The 24,982-nt window shown below is 43.2% G+C and overlaps 1 protein-coding gene across 1 annotated transcript; it reads left to right on the top strand.

Moving 5' to 3' along the window:
• The first annotated feature begins 762 nt into the window (after nt 1-762).
• EEF1A2 (eukaryotic translation elongation factor 1 alpha 2) lies at nt 763-20,420 on the top strand. The gene is made up of 8 exons (XM_069953365.1): nt 763-887; nt 3,105-3,285; nt 8,568-8,747; nt 10,840-11,136; nt 12,739-12,889; nt 13,153-13,409; nt 14,298-14,532; nt 20,064-20,420. Exons 2-8 carry the CDS (start codon nt 3,142-3,144, stop codon nt 20,189-20,191), a joined length of 1,392 nt encoding a protein of 463 aa, XP_069809466.1. The 5' UTR covers nt 763-887; nt 3,105-3,141; the 3' UTR covers nt 20,192-20,420.
• Nucleotides 20,421-24,982: the final 4,562 nt, after the last annotated feature.

The following is a 24,982-nucleotide window of genomic DNA, read 5'->3' on the forward strand; positions in this document are numbered from 1 at the left end:
ATATTTTCTTCACCTGACACATTTTGATCATATGTATATGACCAGTGTTAAATAATCATATTACAGAGTCAACCTTCCCCCTCCTAAAATGATGCACTCTGACACAACATTTAAGCTATGACATCATCTTGTCTCCTAGGTTAAGTAGTTTTGTATAAGTTATGACATCACCCCCTCCATTTTCCTTTGTCACCATTCCTACCCTATGAGGTCACTTTCTTCTTTACCTCAATGGTTGAGACACTATATATTCCTCCCAGTCTTCTGTATTGATCTCCTGGCTAGTTGCTTGCTATATAACCACTGTTCATGTCAGATCCTGTATTCCCAATTTCTGATGACATCATCATCTCAGGCTGTTTCCATCTCTGCCATCCCTATACAGTCCCAGTATGTCTACATGCCTGGTCCCACTGGCAGCAGCTGGCATTGCATGGAGTCTTGTTTATACCTCAGAGGCAGCAATGTCAGATGATTTCAGCTGCCCTAGAAACAGCAGAGCACAGGCTGGCTACACAGAGCAGCAAGCCCCCCCCCTCCTCCCTCCACACTGGGGTCCCCCTCATTTACTAACATAACATTAAGGAGGACCCCCACCCCTCCTTCCCTCCATTATGTCATCCTGCTCCTGTTCTCCCCCTCCTTCCTAGCATCTTGCTGTGTCCCCCTCCTCTCCTGATCACTCCTCTCCCCCTCCCTCCCCAAACTCTCACTCCTCCTCTCCCCTCACCCCCTCCCTCCCTCCCCATCATCCCCGGTACCGCATTGCTGTGGTGCAGGGGTGACTGCATTGCGCTGGGGCCGTCAATAGGTGGACCCCCTCCTGGAGAAATAAAACTGGCTGATCTGGAGCCTGCAGCCCCTGCTGTCTGAGAGCTCAGCCACAGGTAAGAGCTCCCCACTCCCCTCCTGCAGCCCCCCAATAACTCCCCCCCTGTCCTGCATCCTAGCCCCCAATCCATAGCTTGCATCCACTCAATAGAAGTTAGGAGACCCCCTTTACTGCCCACACCTTGTCACTTGTCTAGTCTGGAGTCCCCTTACCTGTAAGCCCCCAGGTCATGTAACACATTAACCCCTGCAGATCCTTAATAACTTCTAGCTTCTATTCTACCATGCTATAAGCTGACATACATATCCCACCACCACCTTTTCTTTAGTCCATCCTAAGTTCCTGCAGCCCCCTTCTATTGCCCACCCCTAGTCACACCTGTTTAGCAGTGCCCCCTGGCCAGCCCTACACTCCCTCCTCTCTTTCTACCTTGGAGCCCCCATTAATTTGTGGGTGTATGGGAGGGGGGTAGGGGTAGTAGCAGCTCAGTTTGGGGGTTCTAGGTGTTTTGTAGCTGTATGGGGGACGTGGGACATCTGTATAGGGGACATTTTATCTGTGGCGTAATGTAAAATCCATCAAAGGCTGCAAGAGAAAAGAGGGAGGGAGCTCCCAGCTGCATGCAGGACACAGAAGCTGTATGTACATAGGAGAGATGTGCACAGATGTAGCAGAGCTAAGAGTGTAAACATGCTGTGGCCACTAAGATGAAGCCGAGATATTGCTATCATTATAATATATGTCTGATGCAGCAGGGCTGTGTTTGTCACTAAGGACAATCCATGGTCATCTAACATCATAGTGTGTTCTTTGATACAGATATTCACAGTGAGCTTATATATATATAATGTGTGTCGTATACAGCAGAGTATTATCATCCTAGCGTGTTTTTACATACATCTATACAGAGTCAGAGAGGTCAGAGCAGACGTAGCAGATCTGAGTTTGTTGTTTAGAACAAAACCTGGTCAGTTTTCATCATTGTGGGTTGTAATATACTTTACAGTGTCCAGGGTACACAAGATAGTGGTACTATTATAATGCAGTAGAGCTGAGTTTGTTATGAATAAAAAAGCATGCTCAGTTACCATCATGTTATTGTATGTTCACAGTATGCAGGGAAAACATTGCAAGATATTAAAACCATTTTAATGCATGTGAAATAGCAAAGTTTAGTTTGTCCTTCAGCACAAAACGGGGTCGATTTGCATCATGTTGTGTTAAGATTAGTAGTTAATCTTTGTTTGGGAGTATAATTATTCTTATTGCAATAATATTGCAATGTCTTGACATTATGATGCAAAAGAGGAACTAGTTACATGGCAAATTCAGCTCTGCTACATCAGTGATAGATAACCAGAAAACCTATAAAGGACAGGATTAAAGTTACAGTGACATATTAGCCCTGGCATTGCCGCCCAAGACTAAAGGTGTTACACTGGCTGATCATTGCTGGACTGTATCTGGGCAGAACACACTCACAAGTGGGGCGTTCATGTCATCTCAATGCTGTGAGGTACAAATTACAATATGCCACATACAGATGTAGGAGAGCTGAGTTTGTCCATTGGCCAGATTGACCATTAAGGCAGCATTTGACAAATTCAGCTCTGCTACATCTCCAGTTGTTTCAGTAGCCTGGACAGATGAGGGCGGGGAGAGTTGTCTTCTGTTAGGTATAGGAGACCTATCCCCTGATGCTCCATTCTGCTGTAACTTATACCCCCTCCCCTCCTCCTCCTGCTACCTGGCACCCATCTGCTTCAGGCTGTCCTTGGTATTGGGTGTCTGATCGGGGTGAGGGCACTGACGTATTATTGATCTGAAGCACAGAAATCAATGAATGCCCCATTAGATGCCAGGGCATGGCAGAGGGGCAGTAGGGAAACTACTGAATATACGTACCATCACAAAGGCCCTGCCCGCTCCTCAAAGAATTTAGTAATCCTATCAAGTTTTATATGTAGCTGTTACCCCTCTGCATCTGGGAAAGCTGAGTAATGGTTCTACAAAAGCATTCCCAGACTACTAAAAAGCATATCTGTCCAGATATACATGATATTAGGAGGGTATGTTACTATGCCACCAAGCAGATCTGCCATCCAGGAATCTGGGAAAGATGAGTAGCTGTATATGGCATCATATTGATTGACACCCAACTTTCTAGGAATAGATGGATAAAAAGGCGGATTTATGGCTTTTTAGCAGGTGTGGACTAATGAGTTATGATGTGCCTTGTGCCTTGGTGACATAACTGTAATCTGTGCTTCAGACACCCTCACCCGCTACTGAGCGTAAACCCCAGGAGGATGGGGAAGGAGAAGACTCACATCAACATCGTGGTCATCGGCCATGTGGATTCCGGCAAATCCACCACCACCGGCCACCTGATTTACAAATGTGGAGGCATCGACAAAAGAACTATTGAGAAGTTTGAGAAGGAGGCGGCCGAGGTGAGTGCCCACTATATATGAGGGGGATGTAGAGTAAGTATGGAAAACACTACCAACAGCTGGAGAGATGGGAATGCGTCAATGAAGTCAGGACTAGCTAGGTGTTATAGATTTGGAGAAAGATGGAGACCACTACCCTGGGTCAAGCTTTTCTCCATGGACAGGCTGTATGCATGATGGCAGCTGTAGTTTTGCAGCAGCTGGAGAATCACTGGGTTAGTATATGTTAAGAAAGGATTGTATAGGATTAGAAAAAACCATAGCAGCTTTCTTCTAAAAAAAAGTGCCAGGGGGCGTGCCTGGCATTGAAACAACCTCATTAAATTGAATTAGCTGCAATACCAGGTACAACCTGTGTACTGGTGTGGCGCTGTTTTAGAATGAAATAGAGTACATCTCTATCCCTGCTTGACTCACAGCCAAGCAGGGACAGGGATGGGAGGGGGAGAGAGTAGGCATTAAAGTGAATGTACCATCAGGCCCGGGCTGAAGCACTGGAGGCAGCCTACCCACCCCCCAGTGGCAGGAAACCCCTGTCTCTCTATGACATGGCTCCATTAGAATCGGTGGAGCCGTATCATAGAGGGGCTGGGGTTTCTTCCCTCTGGGGGGGTGTCAGCCCGCCTCCAGTGCTTTAGCCCGAGCCTGATGGCACATTCACTTTAAAGCTTGCACTAGATTAGTGGTTTGGGAACGCCTCTTTGACACTTTGCACATGAGAATTAAAGCATTTTATGAAAGAACAGACAGATATATGAAAGGTACCATGCGTTACTGACAGCTATCTAACAGTGTAAACAGTTTAGAAGGTGCATTGCAGCTGACAGATTCCCTTCAATGGCCTTCTTCTGGTGGATATGAATGGATTTCAGAAACATTACATCTTTTGTACACTATTGATTCTGCCTATGGCTGCATATGTTTGGTTGGTCATGTTCACTGTATAAATCTGAAATATGATTGGTTGCCATAAGCAATACCATTGTGCTACATAGTAGCTGATGTTCCATGATGCCAACTAGAGATGACCGAATTTACAGTAACAATAAAGCACTTTGTTATTTCGGCAATGCGCTCATCAGCTTGCTGCCCTAGGACTGAACCCAGCTTTTCCCAGCACCCAGGGAGGAGTGGCACAGAAGTACTTTGCTTTGTTATTACTGTAAATTCGCTCATCTCCAACCATTGTCTACTCTAAGATCAGGGTTCCATCACATTCTATGAAGGTAACTAGGCCAACCATTACATGTGTTGAGGTCCCCAGGCCACCATTTCATGCAGGGAGGTCCCCAGGCAAACCATTACATGTGTTGAGGTCCCCAGGCCAACCATTTCATGCAGGGAGGTCCCCAGGCAAACCATTACATGTGGGGAGGTCCCCAGGCCAACCATTACATGCGGGGATGTCCCCAGGCCAACCATTACATGCGGGGAGGTCCCCAGGCCAACCATTTCATGCAGGGAGGTCCCCAGGCAAACCATTACATGTGGGGAGGTCCCCAGGCCAACCATTACATGCGGGGAGGTCCCCAGGCCAACCATTACATGCGGGGAGGTCCCCAGGCCAACCATTACATGCGGGGAGGTCCCCAGGCCAACCATTACATGCGGGGAGGTCCCCATTTTTGGGCCCCAGTTGATGGCTGCATGATGATTGACACAACAGGATTCCAAGGTTTATGGTAAAAGTAGGTAGGTGTTATTTGGAGAACACATGGTATGTTCCCTGGTGTCCAAGGGTTGGGTGAGTCTGTATTATGTTGTGCACAGAGATTATCTATAGGTTGGGCGCTCATGGTGGAGACCCTGAGCCTTGTAGACCCTGGAACCATTTCCCATAGGGCCCTAGCTTTATTCCAACCCTGACAGTATCCCCCTATAGATGTAGAGTCCTACTATACTATTATAGATCCACAGGATACTAAATAACTGATGATCAAGGGGCTCTTACTCCTAAGACCCCCACCAATCAAAAGAATAGCAGCTCCTCCATCAAGTGAGTAGAGCAGCAGTGCACATGGTCATCCTAGACTCCGTTCATAGGACCTCCAAAAATTGTTATGTTTGATCATCATATAGAGAGAGTAAATGGGTAGTAGTTAAGAGGGGGGGCAGGGGAGGGACCTCAATTTTTGTGAGCGATCATGGTCCCTGCAGTCAGACCACCCTGATCAGCTGGATATCCCCTATCCTGTGGATAGGGATTACTTTCAGTCTTTGGTTAAAGGCCAAAATGTCAGACTTTAATGCCAGATCAAGATATTATAAGGATGTAATGACTGATTTATCTATGACGGTATCTTCACAAATGTTGGAGTTTTATTGCAGTAACTAAATGAATAAAATGGTGCAGTAACGCAATGAAAATGCATGTGTGAACACAGCCTTAGACATAACATGGGGTACAGGTGACTTGGCATCTAGAAGGGGTGGTATCAATGAAATATTAATGATCAGCAACCTCTCTTTGCATTTATGGCTGTCATGGAATAAGGGTATTTTTCTTAAAAGCCTCTTTAAGAGTGGAATGTATGTATGAGTCTGAATAGGTGTTAAAGACATTTTGGTGCTCTACCAGGGGGTCAAACACAGATGAGGTCATAAATATTTGCTTGGTGAAGGTCTGACCATCCCAAACTCTCTTGACCATGAAAAAAAGGTTGCCCACGATTGATCTAGTCACCCATTCATTGCACTCTTAGATACATTTGCTATTCAGGAGTTTTGAAATGTTGGATGACTATTGGAAACTCAGCATCTGGGAGACAAATGCACAGAAGGGGATGAGTCAGGGATCTATATTTTCTCCCTGTCATGCTCTGTCAGCACAGAATGCTGCAGGATTGCATCAGGGGGCACTAGAATCCCATAGAGTGCCGCAGCGGGCATCCAGAGGCAACAGGAACTAATTCCATGTTTTGTATGGGGCTGACTCTGTCCTCGATAGGCTCTGTGGGGGCCCAGATGGTGACAGCTCATTGAAAGCATTGTGTTCTGGACCTGGAGCCCCGAGATGATGATCAGGAGCAGCTGAGGAGTGGAAGCTGCAAAGGATCGCTGCCAGGGTTTAATTATAGCTGTTCGGAGCTGGCAGGCTCCATTTTCTGTGTGCACGCAGAGGGCACGCTGTCCTATCAGCAACACACAGCTGGGAAATGGAGACGCTCTATCAGAACAGGCACAGGGCATGGCTGCCCTTAACTCATTGCCACCCAAAGACCATATTCTATCTAGGCAAAGATTCTCGTCACTTTAATTATCTTACTTATACCAGTACATTCTGCAGTTATTGTACAGAAGCACCAAACCTGAGGGCATGACCAACCCTCACCGTTACTAACATACCATCACTGTAACCATCAAGCCCTGTGCCATGGTTATGTATTCTGATTGCAGCTTCAAGCCTTGACTGTAACCATCACGCTCTGACTGTATTCAACCAGCCGTGCTTGTGTTCTAACATTAATGATGTGTTCTGACTGTATCCATCATTCCCCAAGTGTAACTATCATGCCTTCATTGTAATGATTACATAGTAACTGAAGCCATCAGGTCTTCCAGACTGTAACAATCATGTTGTCAGTGTAACCATCATGTCCTAACTGCAACCATCATGCTGTCACTGTAATGATTATATATTCACTGAAGCCATCAGGTCCTCCAGACTGTAACCATCACACCCTGACTGTAACCATCATGCTGTCAGTGTAACCATCATGTCCTAACTGCAACCATCATGCTGTCACTGTAATGATTATATATTCACTGAAGCCATCAGGTCCTCCTGACTGTAACCATCACACCCTAACTGTAACCATCATGCTGTCAGTGTAACCATCATGTCCTAACTGTAACCATCATGCTGTCACTGTAATGATTATATATTCACTGAAGCCATCAGGTCCTCCTGACTGTAACCATCACACCCTGACTGTAACCATCATGCTGTGAGTGTAACCATCATGTCCTAACTGTAACCATCATGCTGTCAGTGTAACCATCATGTCCTAACTGTAACCATCATGCTGTCACTGTAATGATTATATATTCACTGAAGCCATCAGGTCCTCCTGACTGTAACCATCACACCCTGACTGTAACCATCATGCTGTCAGTGTAACCATCATGTCCTAACTGTAACCATCATGCTGTCAGTGTAACCATCATGTCCTAACTGTAACCATCATGCTGTCACTGAAATGATTATATATTTAATGAGATCAGATCCTCCTAAACTGTAACCTTCATGCAGGTAATTTATGGGATTGTTTTATGGTAAGATTCCCTCTGTTGCCCATAGCAACCAATCACAGCCCAGCTTCAAGTTCTCATATCGCTGTGGTAAAATGAAAGCTGACCTGTCATTGGTTGCTATAGGCAACAAATCTTCTTATAAGATTGCTTGACAAATGTCCCCCATGCGGTAACCATCATGCCCTCATGGTAACCACCATGCTTTCAGTGTAACCATGATGCCAATTATTACAAGAAATGAGCAAATTACTGTAAATTTGCTCATCTGTAATTGTTACCTTCATGCCTTCACTGTAACCATCAGGCCTTGATTTTACACATGATTCTGTCATTGCTTTTCCTGTAACCATTACATTGGTGCATCCATTACACCTTACTGTAACCTGTAACTTATAACAGTCATGCCCTGAGTGTCACCATCATGCCATCATGCCCTATAAACATTATACCCTAATGGTAACTATCAAGCCCTTACTAGAGCCAGTAGCTGTAGGCTGTAACCATCAGGCTGATAGCTCCAGACTGTAACCATCATGATGTGACTGTAACCATTATATTTTTGCTGGAGCTATTAGGTTCTGACTGTTACCATCAAGTGTTCACTCCATGTACTCACCGTGCATTATAATTAGTATAATCACAGTTATTATATAAACTATATATAGTTATCCTGTCTCCTGCCCATGTGATCACTAATTTATGTCACCAATATCCAGTGCTAAGAACCTACCAAGACATTTTCTAGTACAATGATGACCAACGTTACCTCTGTACAGATACAAGTAGGGATTGCTGCTAGATTTCAACCATACAATGTATATAATTGTGGGGGGCAATAAATACAAACCCTAGTGGTTTTATCCATCAACTCTAATGGCATCTATTTCTATAAAGATGGCTGACACTCAGTTATGGCCCTAGGGGTTGTTTCCTGGCTTTGATATTCAGGGGTCTGGGAAAGCCCTTGTGACTAGTTATATCACAGTTATGTCATTGCAATGTGTCTTCACGCATTTGGCTTTTTGTAGATGGGTAAAGGCTCCTTCAAGTATGCCTGGGTTCTAGACAAACTGAAGGCAGAAAGAGAGCGAGGAATCACCATTGACATCTCCTTATGGAAGTTTGAGACCACCAAATATTACATCACCATCATTGATGCCCCCGGACATCGTGACTTCATCAAGAACATGATCACTGGAACATCTCAGGTAAGAAGAACCCCTAACTGGTCTAGGAAGGAATAGATTTAATTTTTTATGGCCCTCCAGAACTTAATAGAAGCATAGTGAGACTAAGGGTCCTTTTAGATTCACAGATTTGTCGGCTGCAGAGGCCACAAACGAGCGCCGATCAGCGAGATCAGCACTCGTTTGCAGTGTCTTTGGCACAACAAATTGAGGGGCCTGGTCTGCATGAGCGATTTTTGGGAAACTGACAGCACAGCTATGAATATATGTGTGCTGTTGGTTTGAAGATTACAAGCAGCAGTGTATACTGTTTGTAGCTTGTTCTATAGACTCCATTAGCCGAGGATCGGGCATTTTCCCTATCCCCGGCTGATCGTTGTCACTTTTACATGGGCAAATTATTCGCTGCAGGAGCGTTTCTAGCAACGTTCCTGGTGGATAGTTGCCCTGTGTAAAAGGCCCTCCACCGAAGATGAGGGGTCCAGGTAGTGGCCTTGCAGCAAGTTGGTCATGCTAGCTTCTGTATCCACCCCAATCCCTAATATTATTATTTATGTTTAGAGTGTCTCTAATATACTTTGACTTTATATAGATACTTTTTTTATAGATGTCCCAAACAGTTGTTCTACAGTGTCAATGTATATTTCAATAGAGTTTTGACATCATATTATACTAGACCAAATGGGGAACCATGGATATCCATTAACTTGTCCATTCCATGGCCAATATACTCCCCCTTATTTAAGAATATCTTTATTTGAGAATTACCTCCAACTTTGAAGTACTGTACATCTGACCTTATTTGAAGACGTCCTTCACCTCCAGAGAACATCTTTAGCTGACCATACATATTACAGCTGTCACTCTTGTTCCATCCATAAACATTCACAATCAACCCCGCTGAACATTCACATGTTTTCAATGGAGAGGAAAGGGGGTAAGCTGCTGTGACTTCTCTGGTGGTTGCTTATCTCTCTGGAGACAAAAGGATCAGGCAGATACCTTGGTAGAGTTAGAGTTATGCACATTATCTTGTTGGCTGGTCCTGTTAAAATCAGTAGATATGGCCAGCTATTATGTAATGTGTATGGCCAGCATTATCATCTTACGCTGTTTGTGGATAGCTTCTGCCTTCAGAAAACATGTTATCTAATTTGAAGATGTCTTTCCCTTCGGGGAACATCATACGATTCTGGAAGATGTCCTTCATCTCCAGAAAATATATAATCCAAACTAAAGATATCCTCTATCTTGTGAGAATATGTAACCCAATTTGTAGTTTTTTTTCACCTTCCGAGAATATCTTACCCAATTTTTAGATGTCCTTTACTTTCAGAGAACATCTTACCCAATTTGTAGATGTCCTTCACCTTAAGAGAACATCTTACCCAATTTGTAGTTGCCCTTCACCTTAAGAGAACATCTTATCCAATTTGTAGTTGTCCTTCACCTTCAGAGAACATCTTACCCAATTTGTAGATGTCCTTCACCTTAAGAGAACATATTACCCAATTTGTAGATGTCCTTCACCTTAAGAGAACATATTACCCAATTTGTAGATGTCCTTCACCTTAAGAGATTATATTACCCAATTTGTAGTTGTCCTTCACCTTCAGAGAACATCTTACCCAATTTGTAGTTGTCCTTCACCTTCAGAGAACATCTTACCAAATTTGTAGAGGTCCTTTACCTGAAGAGAACATCTTACCCAATTTGTAGATGCCCTCCACCTTCAGAGAACATTTTACCCTATTGAAAGATGTCCTTCTCCTCTAGAGGACATCTTACCTAGTTTGAAGAGGTCTTTCACAATGAGAAATCATTTTTGAAGATTCCCTCTACCCTTAGTAAATTCAGTGGTCGAGGAGAGTTCTTTTAGACGGCTGACCTACCATAATGTTTTGTGTTTATTACTTCAGAACAGGCCCAATGCCCATAAATGCCCAGTAGTAGTTGTTTTCTATGCCACAGACTGGTGACATTTCCCTTGGCCTGTGAATGTTCTCAAGTAATTGATTGGGGGTTCTAGAGAACCATGTTGTCCCCTTTTGTAGGAAACCCTAATTTTGAATAGAGAATAGCCCTGTTAACCTTGTAAATGTTTTCTTTCCAGGCAGACTGTGCGGTGTTAATAGTAGCAGCCGGAGTTGGTGAGTTTGAAGCTGGAATCTCAAAGAATGGCCAAACAAGAGAGCATGCCCTGCTAGCTTACACACTTGGAGTTAAGCAACTCATTGTGGGCATCAACAAAATGGACTCCACTGAGCCACCATATAGTGAGAAACGTTATGATGAGATTGTAAAAGAGGTCAGCGCTTACATCAAGAAGATTGGGTACAACCCAGCCACTGTACCTTTTGTGCCCATCTCTGGCTGGCATGGGGACAATATGCTGGAGCCATCTCCTAACGTAAGTGAGGACAGATTTCTATCCCAGAATGGGTTGGTAATAAAACTGGCCTTCAATCAGTCAATGCATGGTACAATTGTACCAGTGTTTGTGTGCATTAGCAGATCATAATAATTCCGTTTTGGGCAGTAGCCCTGAGCTCTTGGTGGGTCCATGGCCAACCAAACATGCCCATACTTTCAGTGGTGTATTGTCCCCTGACTATGGTTCTGTCATGATTTGCAAACAATCGCTGCTTCTTTACCTTGATTTTGCACAAATCTGGCCATGATGACATTATATATCCTATACTATGAACACTACGCTAGTGCTGCCATAGTTACAATGGGGTGGGGGTGGGGACAGGCTTGATGAACAGCCCAGGGCCTATGATAGAATTAATTCCCCCCCCCCCCCCTGGTTTGTGTGCTTGAAGCAGAAAGTTAAGAATCAGTTCAATTATTTATGACGTTATTCCTGTGATGTGATACTTCAGCTCCCTTGGGTGTCATCTGACATCTGGTAGAAATTAGCCCCATTTGCCCCTTCACGGCCCCCATCCCCCATCATTATCTGTATTTAGAAGTGCATGTCCTTGACTCATCGTCACATTGGATCTGGCAGGTCCAGAACATTCCTCGGTCATCAGATCCTATAAACCCAGTTATAAAAAGACAGGGGCTTGATGCCAGTAGAGATGACTTGTGAAGGCAGAACTTGTGTCCACCAAAGAAGGCCTTCAGCCCTGCCACCAATGCAAGGCCTTTAATAGCGTCTTACTATGTTACTAAGACTCTGGTCACTTGGGAAAGAGATGCAACTCAAGGGCATATGCATAAGCTAGCGGGTAAAGTTAGGGTAATATAGACTTATACACTGTCTATCAATTGGGCTACATAGCCATAACATAGTGCATCCTGGACATGGCATACTGAAGTTGGCATCACTTCTAGCAACTAGTCAAAAGGTTGCTTTGGGCTCATATCTTACAGAGCCATTCACAGAGCTACACCCTACAGTGTATAGCAGATCAACCATTAGCATTTTGTTGACTGTTTCTATTTTAGTGCATATTCAGTTATAAGTGTTCCTGTTAGACATATATTAAAAAAAAGTTCAGTAAGACGTCAAAAAAGGTTTAGTTGATGGATATTAAGAGTTGCCACTATACAATTTCCACAACCAGAATTTTCCACAATTGTACCTGGTATCCAGCTTAAATGGACATATGGAGAGGATTATGAGGATAACCTTGCCTATAAGAGGCTCTTAACCAATGATCTTTACTTAAAACATGTCCAGCAAAGCTGATTGGTTGGAGGCAGCTCCTCCCAATTATCCTTTTTTTATTTGGATGCCCAGCCGGTGTTGACAGGAAGGAGGAGAGGATGACCAGGTAACTTAGAGCTTCACGTCATTCAACCTTGGGCACATAATTGATGGAAATGTGGCTATGCCAGTGACATGTAGTGTCATGATCCTATCACAGGCTCCAAGTACATTCCTAAGCTGACTAAGAGTAATCACCATGTTGAAACATCCAATGTACCCTGATCTCTATTTTTCTGTCACCCCTCTTCCTTTCCCTGCTCCACCCATGCTACATGATTTTCCTCCCTGTAGATGCCCTGGTTTAAAGGATGGAAGGTGGAGAGGAAAGAAGGAAATGCAAGTGGAGTTTCTCTCCTCGAAGCTTTGGACACAATTCTTCCCCCGACTCGTCCAACAGATAAACCTCTGCGCCTCCCTCTCCAGGATGTATACAAGATTGGAGGTAAGAGGGTTATGCGACTATGGAATATATGTATTTATGTCTGTTTTATGGTGGGAAACCATCAACAAGTATGCTAATATGCTAACTGCTGTTGGTGGATCTTATTTTGACCTTAGCCTATTATGTGCTTGTGTTGTTGAGCCTGGTGGCAAAAAGCTAGGCTCAGTCAACAGCAATCTTATGTCTATAGGCAGCTTTAGGCGTCATTCCGTCTCTATTATGACAGATGGGCTGTAAATCATTCTTTGTCTTCTCGTCTGCAGGAATAGGCACGGTCCCCGTAGGACGCGTAGAAACTGGAATCCTGAAACCCGGCATGGTCGTGACGTTTGCTCCTGTAAATATCACCACTGAAGTGAAGTCAGTAGAAATGCACCATGAAGCTCTGAGTGAAGCGCTTCCTGGAGATAATGTTGGCTTTAACGTTAAGAATGTGTCCGTCAAAGACATTCGCCGCGGTAACGTATGTGGTGACAGCAAAGCCGACCCACCCCAGGAAGCTGCACAATTCACCTCCCAGGTCAGTCAGCAGAACTGTCCATTTCTTAGGAATTCTAGGTTATATCTGTATCAAACCAATATGGTTACTATTAGTAGTGGTCAACATTCAATTGTTAGAGAGAACAGTGCCACCCAGAGGCCACTTTGTATCACTACAAGCAAACATTATAAGAACTTCCAAATACATCACATGAAATCCCTTTACTGCATTCTAAAAAAAATAATGAAAATATTTTAGGTGTACAAAGATATCCATATGATAACATGGCAACAGTTCCTGTCTGTACTGAAAATTGGAGTTTGTGATAGTGGCAGTGTGTGAATCTAAATCATAACCCACATCACCTCCAATAGAAGTTTTTGGCTATGTTCACACATAGTATTTCGGCCAATCTTTTGGTCAGTCTTTTTTCAACCAAAACCAGGAGTGGAACTGACAGGGCAAAATATAATGGAATGATTTGCACAGTTTCTGTATTTTCAATCCACTCTTGGTTTTGGTTGAAAAAAGACTGACAGAAATACTATGTGTGAACATAGCCTTATGGTGTGGACAATGGAGCAGATTAATTCTTGATATGTATGATGCCACATGAGACTCAACCATCAGAACAAAGGACAGGAAGTGTTTTCGTGGGGACACATTAGGATAAGGCAGTGGAAAATTTTACATCCTTATTTCCTTTTGAGAGGATTTAAGATAAGTGTTAAGGCTATGTTCACACAATGTAAAAAACACGGCCGTATTTCATACTAAAGTATTTTTCAAATAACGCCCGTTGTTTGCGCAAATACGGCCGTTAGTATGAAATAAAGCCATGTTTTTTACGTAGTGTGAACCCAGCCTAATAGTTATTGGAATATGATAATATCTTAACCTTTGTATATTGATGATCTTCATTGGTAGGTGATCATACTAAACCACCCAGGACAAATCAGTGCTGGCTACTCCCCAGTCATTGATTGTCACACTGCACATATTGCCTGCAAGTTTGCAGAACTGAAGGAGAAAATTGACCGTCGCTCTGGGAAGAAGCTTGAGGACAATCCCAAATCCCTGAAATCTGGAGATGCTGCCATTGTCGAGATGATTCCTGGGAAGCCCATGTGTGTGGAGAGCTTCTCCCAGTACCCACCTCTTGGTGAGAACATCATTCCTTGTTTTTTTTTTACTACCAAGCAATGTTCCCTCTAAGCTTCAGCCCCAACTGAGCCGAATCGCAAGATAGCTGAGCAATGGTCAGACAAAGTTGGCCAAATCAAAAACATAACACAGGAACATTGGTACCATAGTCTAAAAGTAAATGTAGCATAGCAATGAAATCTAGTAGAACAGCTCATGTCAAACATCAAAGATGCAATGTATGTATTATAACTTATTTATTACCATTACACAAGTTGTGTGACTCTTTCGATCCCTTTGTGCCCCTTTAAATCCCTTTGTAAATATTATGCCCCTGTAGGTAGCCCCCGGTAAATGTTATGCCCCTGTAGGTAGCCCCCGGTAAATGTTATGTCCCTGTAGTTAGTACCCCAGTAAATGTTATGCCCCTGTAGGTAGCCCCCGCTAAATGTTATGCCCATGTAGGTAGTACCCCAGTAAATGTTAGGCCCCTGTAGGTACTCCCCCAGTAAGCCGCTGTAACTAGTGCCCCAGGAAATGTTAGGCCCCTGTAAGTACTCCCCCAGGCGCATGTAGGTAGTCCCCCTGCATGTAGGTATTCCCCCTGGTGCTCGTTATGAGCGCTTGTAGTTAATCTCGGGCTGAGGTAGTGGATCTCACTTGTAGTGGATCTCGGGATGAGCGGGCGTCTGGAGGCAGTGAGCGGGGCCTCCCTGTCAGCTGAGCGGCACTCAGCTTAAGGGGAACGCAGCTACCAAGTCAACAATGGAACAGCATATAATTACTATAATAGGGTATGTGCACAATGTCAATTTGGGCGGACAGCGGAATCTGCCTGAGCATAAAATGGTGCCTATAGGACAGGCAGAACTTCAAACAGGGGCGCGTGGTGGAATCCGCAGTGTGCACATGCCCATACTGTCATACATACTTATATATACATATGTAGCTATGTGTTGCTTGATAAAGGTTTCATTGAGAAACTAAAACATTGTATTGCACAGAATGGGTGAACAAATTCACTTATTTATTCACTATACTTTGGAGTGCCGCTACTATAATGTAGTAGAGACAATTGCTGGCGCCAATCCTTTCCAAATATAAACCACCTGGCCTCCAAACAATGAAAGGAACTGATGAACTGGATCATGCATGGAGTAATGGAGAAGATAAATATAGTAAATAAAGAAGCAGAAATTAGCACTCACCCTTTGTAGCAATATTCACTTCAGTTTATTTCACATTAAGACTGTGGCGTTTGAGTCTAAAATATGGTCGTACTATGCAAATTATGTAGGTAATTTGCATAATATGGCAGTATTTTTGTCTTACAATGACAGATTTCCAAAAAGGTGACCATAAAAATTCCAAAAAAAGACATGGTGTAAACAAAGCCTAAGGAAATAAAGCAGGGAAGGGAGACATGCAATATGTGGATGCGTATCTAACAAATGAACGCACTTCCTCCGACCAGGAAGTGTGTCACTACAAAGAGGTGTGTTTATATAAATGAGTGGCATATATCAAACCATAACAGCCAAATACAATTACAGGAGCATGCTGAAGGGGTTATCCAGACTTAGAAAAACATGGCGACATTCTTCCTGAAATGGCACCCCTCGTACCTCCAGCTTGGATGGGGTTTTGCAGCTAAGTTCCATTGATGGGAATAAGGCTAATTGGAAAACTCTACCCAAACTAGAGACAAGAGTCATGATTCATCTGGAAGAAAGGTGGCATGGTCTGCTAATACTAGATAACCCCTTTAAGCTAGATCGGCTTATTGAGCCTACACGGCTCGATTATCATGCAGCTAGGGCTGTATATGTATTGTTAGCGATGTCCGCGCAGCCCTTGCTTTTAAAGTGTAAAGTAAAAGTTCCTGTGCCGGCTAGTGACAGGTTGAGCAGCCTGTCACTTCAGAAATCAGCCCTGAAGTTTCTACGGAGGCTGCAGAGAGTGTAAAGAAGCAATGAGAACACTGGGAAGCAGGCAGAAGCACTGGGAAGCATAGAGAGGTAATGCAAGAACTTCATTATTTTCTTTACACATTCATCCACCGCACATTGCTATTACACGTAGCAATGCGCAACTGGCGGACAACGATTTTAGGTCAGGACCAAAAGACAGGTTCTTTGTCAATGGCTGATTGTTGGCTTTATTACACGGAGCGACAAATCTGCTGAATCAACCTGATTCGTCAGATTATCATTCTGTGTAATAGGGCCCTAAGACCTAATGGATGAGGCTGTGATCACATATGGCATGTGTTTTGCACTTATGATGCATTTCTGTTGCGTTTTCCTGATATTTTGTTGCAAATTGCACCATGTTGCAGAGATTCCAGTAAAAATGGTGAATATTTACCAAAATTGTGTGAAAAATGCAGCAAGAACATATCATAAGTGTAAAAAACACAATATGTGACTACAGCCATAGGCCATGTTCCCACTACATAAGTTCCGTAGTAATCATGGCCGTTGTAACAGAACTTACGTAGTGCTGCCTTTTAAGGAATCCCGGCCAGAGTGTATACACATGGGGACATGTCAGTTTTCTGTGGCCGCTATTCACTTAATAGCGGTGCAGAAAACCTGTCAGTTCACGCAATGGAGAGTGCGGCTCCGGCCGCACACTCCATTGTGTACAGCGGGGAATTCGGGTGCGGGTGCGTACGGATGCGTCCGCATCCGGATTCAGCGGCAGTAAAGATCATCCGGCCGGTACTGCAGTAACGGCCAGGGTGATTTTTTCTGACACCAGCCGTGTCACGGAACGGCCGGTGTTTTACAGCGTGGTAACATGGCCTTAGAAAGCTATACAGCTTCCTTTTTAACAATAATTTGTAACATGCTACGCTCTTTCTCAAGGTATTAACCCTTTCTAAGCCTATAAACTTTAACACCTTTCTATTGCCCTGATGCTTGGTGTTAATGTGGTTAACAAGTCTGGGATCCCTTTTACCATTTTTACAGAATAGCAATCTTCTTTGAGGCGATGTTCACACACTGGCAAAATGCCGGCCGCCTTAATGGAAGGCCGTCCTTTCACAGCAAATAATGTCTGTTATTTTGTATTATTTTTACCATAGCCTAAATCGAATAAAAAGTGATCTTTTGTTTTACCAAAAAGAATTGGCAGAGACATATGATTGTGTATAAAATATAAAAGCTTTTGCAAGTAATAAATTCCTGTATATTAAACAGTCTATGCCATTAAGTTTAATATAGGCTACAGACAACATTTGACTGCAGTCTTAACAACAGAAATTACTTAAACTCTGTTTTTATACTATTGTGTGGCTATTATGTTTTGATATACATCACTTATATAAGTCACCTATATAAGCACACATCTTCATAGAGACATAAGGCGAGATTTACCAAACATGGTGTAAAGTGTAAAAGGGGCTCAGTTGTCCCTAGCAACCAATCAGATTCCACCTTTCATTTTCCAAAGAGTCTGTAAGGAATGAAAGGAATCTGATTGGTTGCTAGGGGCAACTGAGCCAGTTTAACTTTACACCATGTTTGATAAATCTCCCTCATAGTTCCTGGCCCAAAGAAGTGTGTACATGCATGAAACGGTCATCACTAGGTATGTTTCCTAACAGGAGCTGCCCCTTGGCTGGGTCCTTCCCGGAGGGATATCTGGCTAGTCCTGTGTTTTGAGACTCTTCAATGAGGCTCCACGGACTCCTCTTTTGCATATTCATGTTTCCCAGGGGGCAATGCACCTAGGACTTCACTGCATTGAGCGCTTTCACTAGCAGCCGGCAGTGTTGTCGTTTGGCTGATCTCCCTTAGTTCAGCAATCTGTTTCTCTTATGGCTCTACTAGGCATTGCTCCCACCTAGCCAGAATCCTGCTCCACACTGATGAGGGGCAACACCCTGAAACAGCTGTATGTGGATGGTTACCTAGCCTTGGTTTATCCCTTGTCATTACATTGACTTATAGGGCCACTTAATATGGTGGATTTGGTGGTTTCCTAACAGGAGCTGCCCCTTGGCTGGGTCCTTCCCAGAGGGATATCTGGCTAGTCCTGTGTTTTGAGACTCTTCAATGAGGCTCCACGGACTCCTCTTTTGCATACTATAAGGCTATGTTCACACACAGTATATTTCAAGCAGTATTTGGTCCTCATGTCAGGTCCTCATAGCAACAAAAACCAGAAGTGGATTGAAAACACAGAAAGGCTATGTTCACACAATGTTGTAATTGAGTGGATGGCCGTCATTTAATGGCAAATATTTGCTGTTATTTTAGAACAACGTTATATGGCGGACATCTACTCAATTTCACCATTGTGTGAACAGATCCTTTCTGTGTTTTCAATCCACTCCTGGTTTTAGACAACCTACAAAGTCCTGCCTATATAGATACACAGTGCAACGAAATTCCAAACAAAAACCAAAGAACTTGCACAGATAATTAAAGGTATACAAAAATCTTTATTATGTTCACATGATAGATATAAAAGACAATTAAAATAATGTATGGGATAGAACACAGAGGTCAAAACCAGATGAAGTGAGCGAAACGTACGTTGGGCTTTTGTGCTAGACGGGGGGTAAGACTTCAGTGTTGGTCCTGTGGTACAGGTAATCTTGTGTATGGTCAATTTACTTTACCTTCTCTTTGGCTTAGTGGGTTGATTATTTCATCCACCTACTTAGAAAAACGCTTTTCCCTCCTTGGGGTTACATACAGTTTCCCTGATACCTATTTATATGTGTCCTTGGAAGTATTTGACTTCTCTGTGTTAGAAGTCTTTTTTGTACCATACATTTAATGACCACTAGATGGTAGTATTCCATTATATCTTAATCATAGTTACTCCATCTTTATCTATTTATCTATTTTTCTATTATTGTGATGCCACACTGATGTCTTCCTCCCCCTCTGGTTTTGACCTCTGTGTTCTATCCCATACATTATTTTAATTGTCTTTTATATCTATCATGTGAACATTCCACTCCTGGTTTTAGTTGCTATGAGGACCTGACATGAGGACCAAATACTGCCTGAAATATATGTAGTGTGAACCTAGCCTAATACTGCTTCTATGTACAAGAATATAACTACTATAATAGTGCCCCCTATGTACAAGACTATACCTACTATAATACTGCTCCTATGTACATGAAAATAAGTACTATAATACTGGCTCCTATATACAAGAATATAACTACTATACTACTGCCCCTATATACAAGAATATAACTACTATAATACTGCTCCTATATACAAGAATATAACTACTATAATACTGCCCCCTATATACAAGAATATAACTACTTTAATACTGCCCCCTATATACAAGAATATAACTACTATAATACTGCTCCCTATATACAAGAATATAACTACTATAATACTGCCTCCTACAGTATGGACAAGAATATAACTACTATAATACTGCTCTAATACTGCTCCTATGTACAGGAATATAACTACTATAATACTTTTCACAACTACAGTAGAATATGTCTACCCTGTATGGACCCATTAGGTTTCTCATTTGTTCTTCCTCCATCTCTGCTTTCAGGTCGTTTCGCTGTACGGGACATGAGGCAGACTGTGGCTGTGGGGGTAATAAAGAACGTTGAGAAGAAGAGCGGAGGCGCCGGTAAAGTCACCAAGTCCGCGCAGAAAGCCCAAAAAGCTAACAAATGAATCGTAGGCTCTTTGCGCCCAGCATACAAGCCCTGTCCCTCAGAGAGGCTCCACACCCTTCCGTCCGAGGTGCACGTCAGCCCATCCGCTTGTAAAAGCCTATACGTTAACGACTGGATGCTCACCATTAAAGTCCAGTGGAAGTTCTTTAAAAGGAAAAGCATGCCCCCACCGTTGTGACCCTTAGTGCTCATTTTACCAATTAAACTGGTTCAACATCATTAAACAACATGGTGTGGTCTTCATTACTCGGTTATATGATGCATATAGGACAGGGCCACTTATAGCAAATATGTGCCCCCCTTACATATGAAGTACATCTGTTTCTTAATATATAATATTGTAGTAGATCTATCAGTTGTAAAACCTTGCTTATAATAGCTGCCCTAGTGGTGAGAGCATTATACACCCCCCCCCCCCCTTATATTTCTGTACACAAAACTTCCAATATACAGATCAAACATTTGAAGAATCAGAATGCCATCAGACAATCCACATGACCGAGGAGCTGGTACACTTTACTCCAGGAGTAAGTTTTCTCACTGATCCTTAAGGCTTCCTGCTGGATAATGCATGTGTTGCACTAGTACTAAACCTGTACTAGTTACTATGAAAGTTTTCCTTATTGACAAAATAATTAATAACATAGCTATTAAAATACTACAAAATAAATAACTACCCCTATGTACAAGAATGTAACTACTATAAGGCAATGTTCATACAGCTTAAGAGACCAGCCATTCCTTGACTCGGCTGGGTCACAGAGCGGCCAGTCTCCGAAAAGAACCAATCACTCGCTCCATAGTGTGCACTGACATGGTTTTCTGCGGCCGCTATTCATTGTCAGTTGTTTGCGGCGCCGCTTGCTGTCCCGGCCGGAGCATATACTATGTGTATACACTCCGGCCGGGATTCCATAGGCAGCAAGGTATGGTATTTTTTCGTATTAACCACGGCCATTGTTGCCGATAGTTTTAAGAAAAAACGTAGTGGGAACACAGCCTTATACTGTTCATTATGCACAAGTAAATAACTACAATAAGGCTATGTTCACACTATGTAAGTTAAGTATTAATAACGTCGGTTTTTGGCGATTTGCAACAATGGCTGTGATTACTATGTTACTAACGTAGTGCTGCTCTCTATAGAATCACGGCCGGAGGGAATACACATAGTATACACTCCGGCCGGGATCCCTAGCGACACTGCAAGAAACTGACATGTCCGTTTTCTGCGGCCGTAGATAGCGGCCGCAGAAAACCTGTCAGTGCGCACAATGGAGCTTGCGGTTCTGGCCACACGCTCCATTGTGTGCAGCAGGGAATCCGGATGTGGGCATGCATGTATGCGGCCGCATCTGAATTCAGCAGCTGTGGCAGGCAACCCCCAAGTTGCTACCCCTAGCGTGGCTTGCTTGTGGAGGCAGCCGCGAAGTGATCCGCAGGACACATGCATAAGGCAAACTTGTAGTCAGGGACAGGCAGCAAGGTCAGGGCAGGTGGCAGGCAGAATGTAGTCAGGAACGAGGCAGAAGCACTAGTTAACTGTACATAAGAATGGCAGACAGGGAATGCTCAATAGGCTAGAGGCTCTGTAGATCCGGCAATGACCCCCAGGAAGAGTCACAAGACTGGTAGGCGATGGGAGTCATAGGACTGATAAGAGATAGGGTCACAGAAATGGTAGGAGATAGAGTCATACGACTGGTAGACAATGAAGTCATAAGACTGATAGGAGAATAGAGTTCTAGGACTGGTAGGAGGTGGAATCATAGGACTGATAAGAGATAGGGTCACAGGAATGGTAGGAGATAGAGTCATCGGACTGGTAGACATGGAAGTTATAAGACTGATAGGGAATAGAGTCCTAGGACTGGTAGGAGATGGAGTCACAGGACTGATAGGGAATGGAGTCACAGCACTCACGAACATAAGAGAATGGAGTAACAAGACTGGTAGGAGATGGATTCACAGCACTGGTAGAAGATGGAGTCACAGGACTGGTAGGAAAAGGAGTCATAGGACTGGTGGGAAATGGGGTCATAGGATTGTTGGAGAATGGACAAAAGTAGAAAAAATGCTGCAGCAACCTGTAAGTGTCAGGCTCACTGCATATACTCCCTCCCTCGTACACACAATAAAAACCTGTTCTAAATGGCCTTTAAGTCTACAAAACTGGGCATACCAGATCCAACTAAACTCTGTTTAAAACACCCACAGGAGGGGATGGGGTTGTGGCTACCTCCTTTTAGCTTGTACTCCTCTCCTGTATGCCCAGTTTTATGTTACTGGAGTATTGTCTATCTTTTTGCTTTTTGTGATAGTACAATGGTGTCATAAGAATAATGGGAGTCACAGGATGAGTAGGATGTGGAGTCATAGAACTCTATGGCTGGGCCTGTTGATAAACACCAAGGGCTGTTTTATTGTCAGGTACAGAGACATAAATATATAGAGATGTTACTTGATGTAACTCTGGAGCATTTACACCATCCAATAATTCATGTTAGAAATATGCAGTGTTGATATTTATGCCAGCCACCTGCAGTGATCAGCCTTGGAGAAAACTGAGGCAGTGCCCCCAGCAACCAGTCAGATCCCGGCTCTCATTGTTCCAATGTTCCTTTGCAAAGAGTACTACCTGCTACTGCCAGAGAAAGACATAAGAAAAACTGTATAATACAGGCCATTTTTGTGCCCACATGATAGCCACAAGTCCTGGGGTCTGAACTCACAGCATTACAGATAACTATAATTATAATAGTTTAGGTCATTAAACCCATGATCAGCCCCTTCTATGCTCCTGTGACACTGGAATACTGCTGCAGACAAGGTATTCTACTTCCACCATATAGTCCAAAAACATATCATTCCCTTTAAACTGTACAGGCGACATTCATGAAAGTTCCACCTTAAGGCATGTGCCAGGGAGATGCTGCAGATTCGCTCCTTCGCCCTGGCGCACGCGGGCGGGGGAGGGGGTTGGCAGCAAGGCGGGTAGGAGGTGTGTCCTCCTCCCGCACCTCATTTATTATGATTTACACCTCGCAGGCATAAATCATGATCCAAATCTCCAAATCTAAATTTGTTGCGCTGGGCACAGGATCGGGCGCACGGCTGGACGGATTTACTAAGGAGCGTGCGCCTCTTCGTGAATCCAGCTGTGAAAAGGGGAGCAGGCCTAATTTAAGATTGGTGTATGAGAATGCCGGTCTTGATAAATCCCTCCCTAAGTTTCTGATAATGGCTGATAACAGAGAATACTGGTGTATACATCCCCTCGATACAATCCTGTGATAATGACTGATAACAGAGAACAACAGCAAAGCTTCCTAGACACCCGATGTACTTATGCATCCATTTTATTGAAGTTTATCAAGCAATTTTTGGATTCTTTTTACTTTTTACATTCACAACATTGTTCGGCAGTCAAAAACAATGGTCGTTGTAGCATTAAAAGTTGATACGGCTACGGCTGGAGATAACTGACGTCAATTATTTCCACGGCCGTAATAAACAACGACCGTTTTTTAATACACTGTGTGAACAATGGGCGCTGTTAGGTTTGATTTCAATGCAACACATTGTTTTATGGCAAGAGCGACCATTGTTTTAATTGCTAACAACGGACGTTCTTGTAAAAAAAAAAAATGTTGTGTGAACATAGCCTTATAGTCTAGGTATAAGAGTTGATTTTGCTTCCCTTCTGATCATTTGCTTGGATCAGTCAGGTTACTATGACACATATAGGAAACATTAGAGCAGATGAGTTACATCTAATAATATATTGGGTTATATATTTGTTGCAGTGCTGATCCGGTGCCAGCGGGCACGTTACATGGTAAGGTAGCTCTGGATTAGCAAGTCCCCCTGGTTCTTAGCCTGGTGGTCATGATTAACAGATCTAAAGCAGCATGTCACTTGATGTTCTCCTCCACAGAATACTTGGGGGGAGCTGTGTTCTGCCCTGGTGATTTCTGAGCTAAAGTGACAGTCACCCTCATGCCAGCCAGCCATCAGGCAGTGATATGTTATATGGTTGTACTGGTGTATGACATGTGAACATTGAGGCTCACTGCCTGGAGAGGGACTGCTATGTAGAATTCTTCACCCTCAACAGTCCATCTTTAGAGGGATTGAACATAACTAATAACAGTATAGTAAGCAATCCATATAGTCAGAAAACATCCAGTTACAATCCACAGCTGATAAGGTCTAACAGGCAAGTAAATCTTGTCAGTCATCTAAGTGCAATTTCAAGTAGAATGTAGGGATGTCACAAAGAGTGAGGGAAAGAGACTTGACTATTGGCCTCAGCACATTTTTGCAATTTCTTTTGTAATTCTGTTAATTATAAATAAAAGTATAACTAATATATAACTGCCAACTATGTACAATAAAATAACTACTATAATACTGCTCCTATGTACAAGAATATAACTGCTATAATACTGCTCCTATATACAAGAATATAACTACTATAATACAGCTTCCTATGACAAGAATATAACTACTATAATACTGCTCCTATATACAAGAATATAACTACTATAATACTGCCCCTATGCACAAGTGTGGTGTCCCACCACGGGTGTTTTTTATCTCTCCTGTGCACCTCTCATAAAACTCTTTCCTTCAGGTTAAGTGGTGATAATGAGTACTATACAGTTTCGCCACTAGGTGTCAGTATTTTGTATTCCTATGTATTGCACAGCTGAGGAGGTTCATGGGTTAATGCTTTATTATATGCCATGTGTTATTCTTGACCAATAGGAGGTGCTTTCTACTTCTG

The sequence above is a fragment of the Dendropsophus ebraccatus genome, chromosome 14, assembly GCF_027789765.1.
Source record: "Dendropsophus ebraccatus isolate aDenEbr1 chromosome 14, aDenEbr1.pat, whole genome shotgun sequence".
Classification (NCBI taxonomy): Eukaryota; Metazoa; Chordata; class Amphibia; order Anura; family Hylidae; genus Dendropsophus; species Dendropsophus ebraccatus.

What these genes read in the sequence shown, in the direction of transcription:
- EEF1A2 (XM_069953365.1), top strand. Translation starts at nt 3,142, where the DNA reads ATGGGGAAGGAGAAGACTCACATCAACATCGTGGTCATCGGCCATGTG. An exon ending in TTGAGAAGGAGGCGGCCGAG is followed by an intron (nt 3,286 to 8,567) that starts GTGAGTGCCCAC and finishes GGCTTTTTGTAG; the next exon opens with ATGGGTAAAGGCTCCTTCAA. An exon ending in GGATGTATACAAGATTGGAG is followed by an intron (nt 12,890 to 13,152) that starts GTAAGAGGGTTA and finishes TCTCGTCTGCAG; the next exon opens with GAATAGGCACGGTCCCCGTA.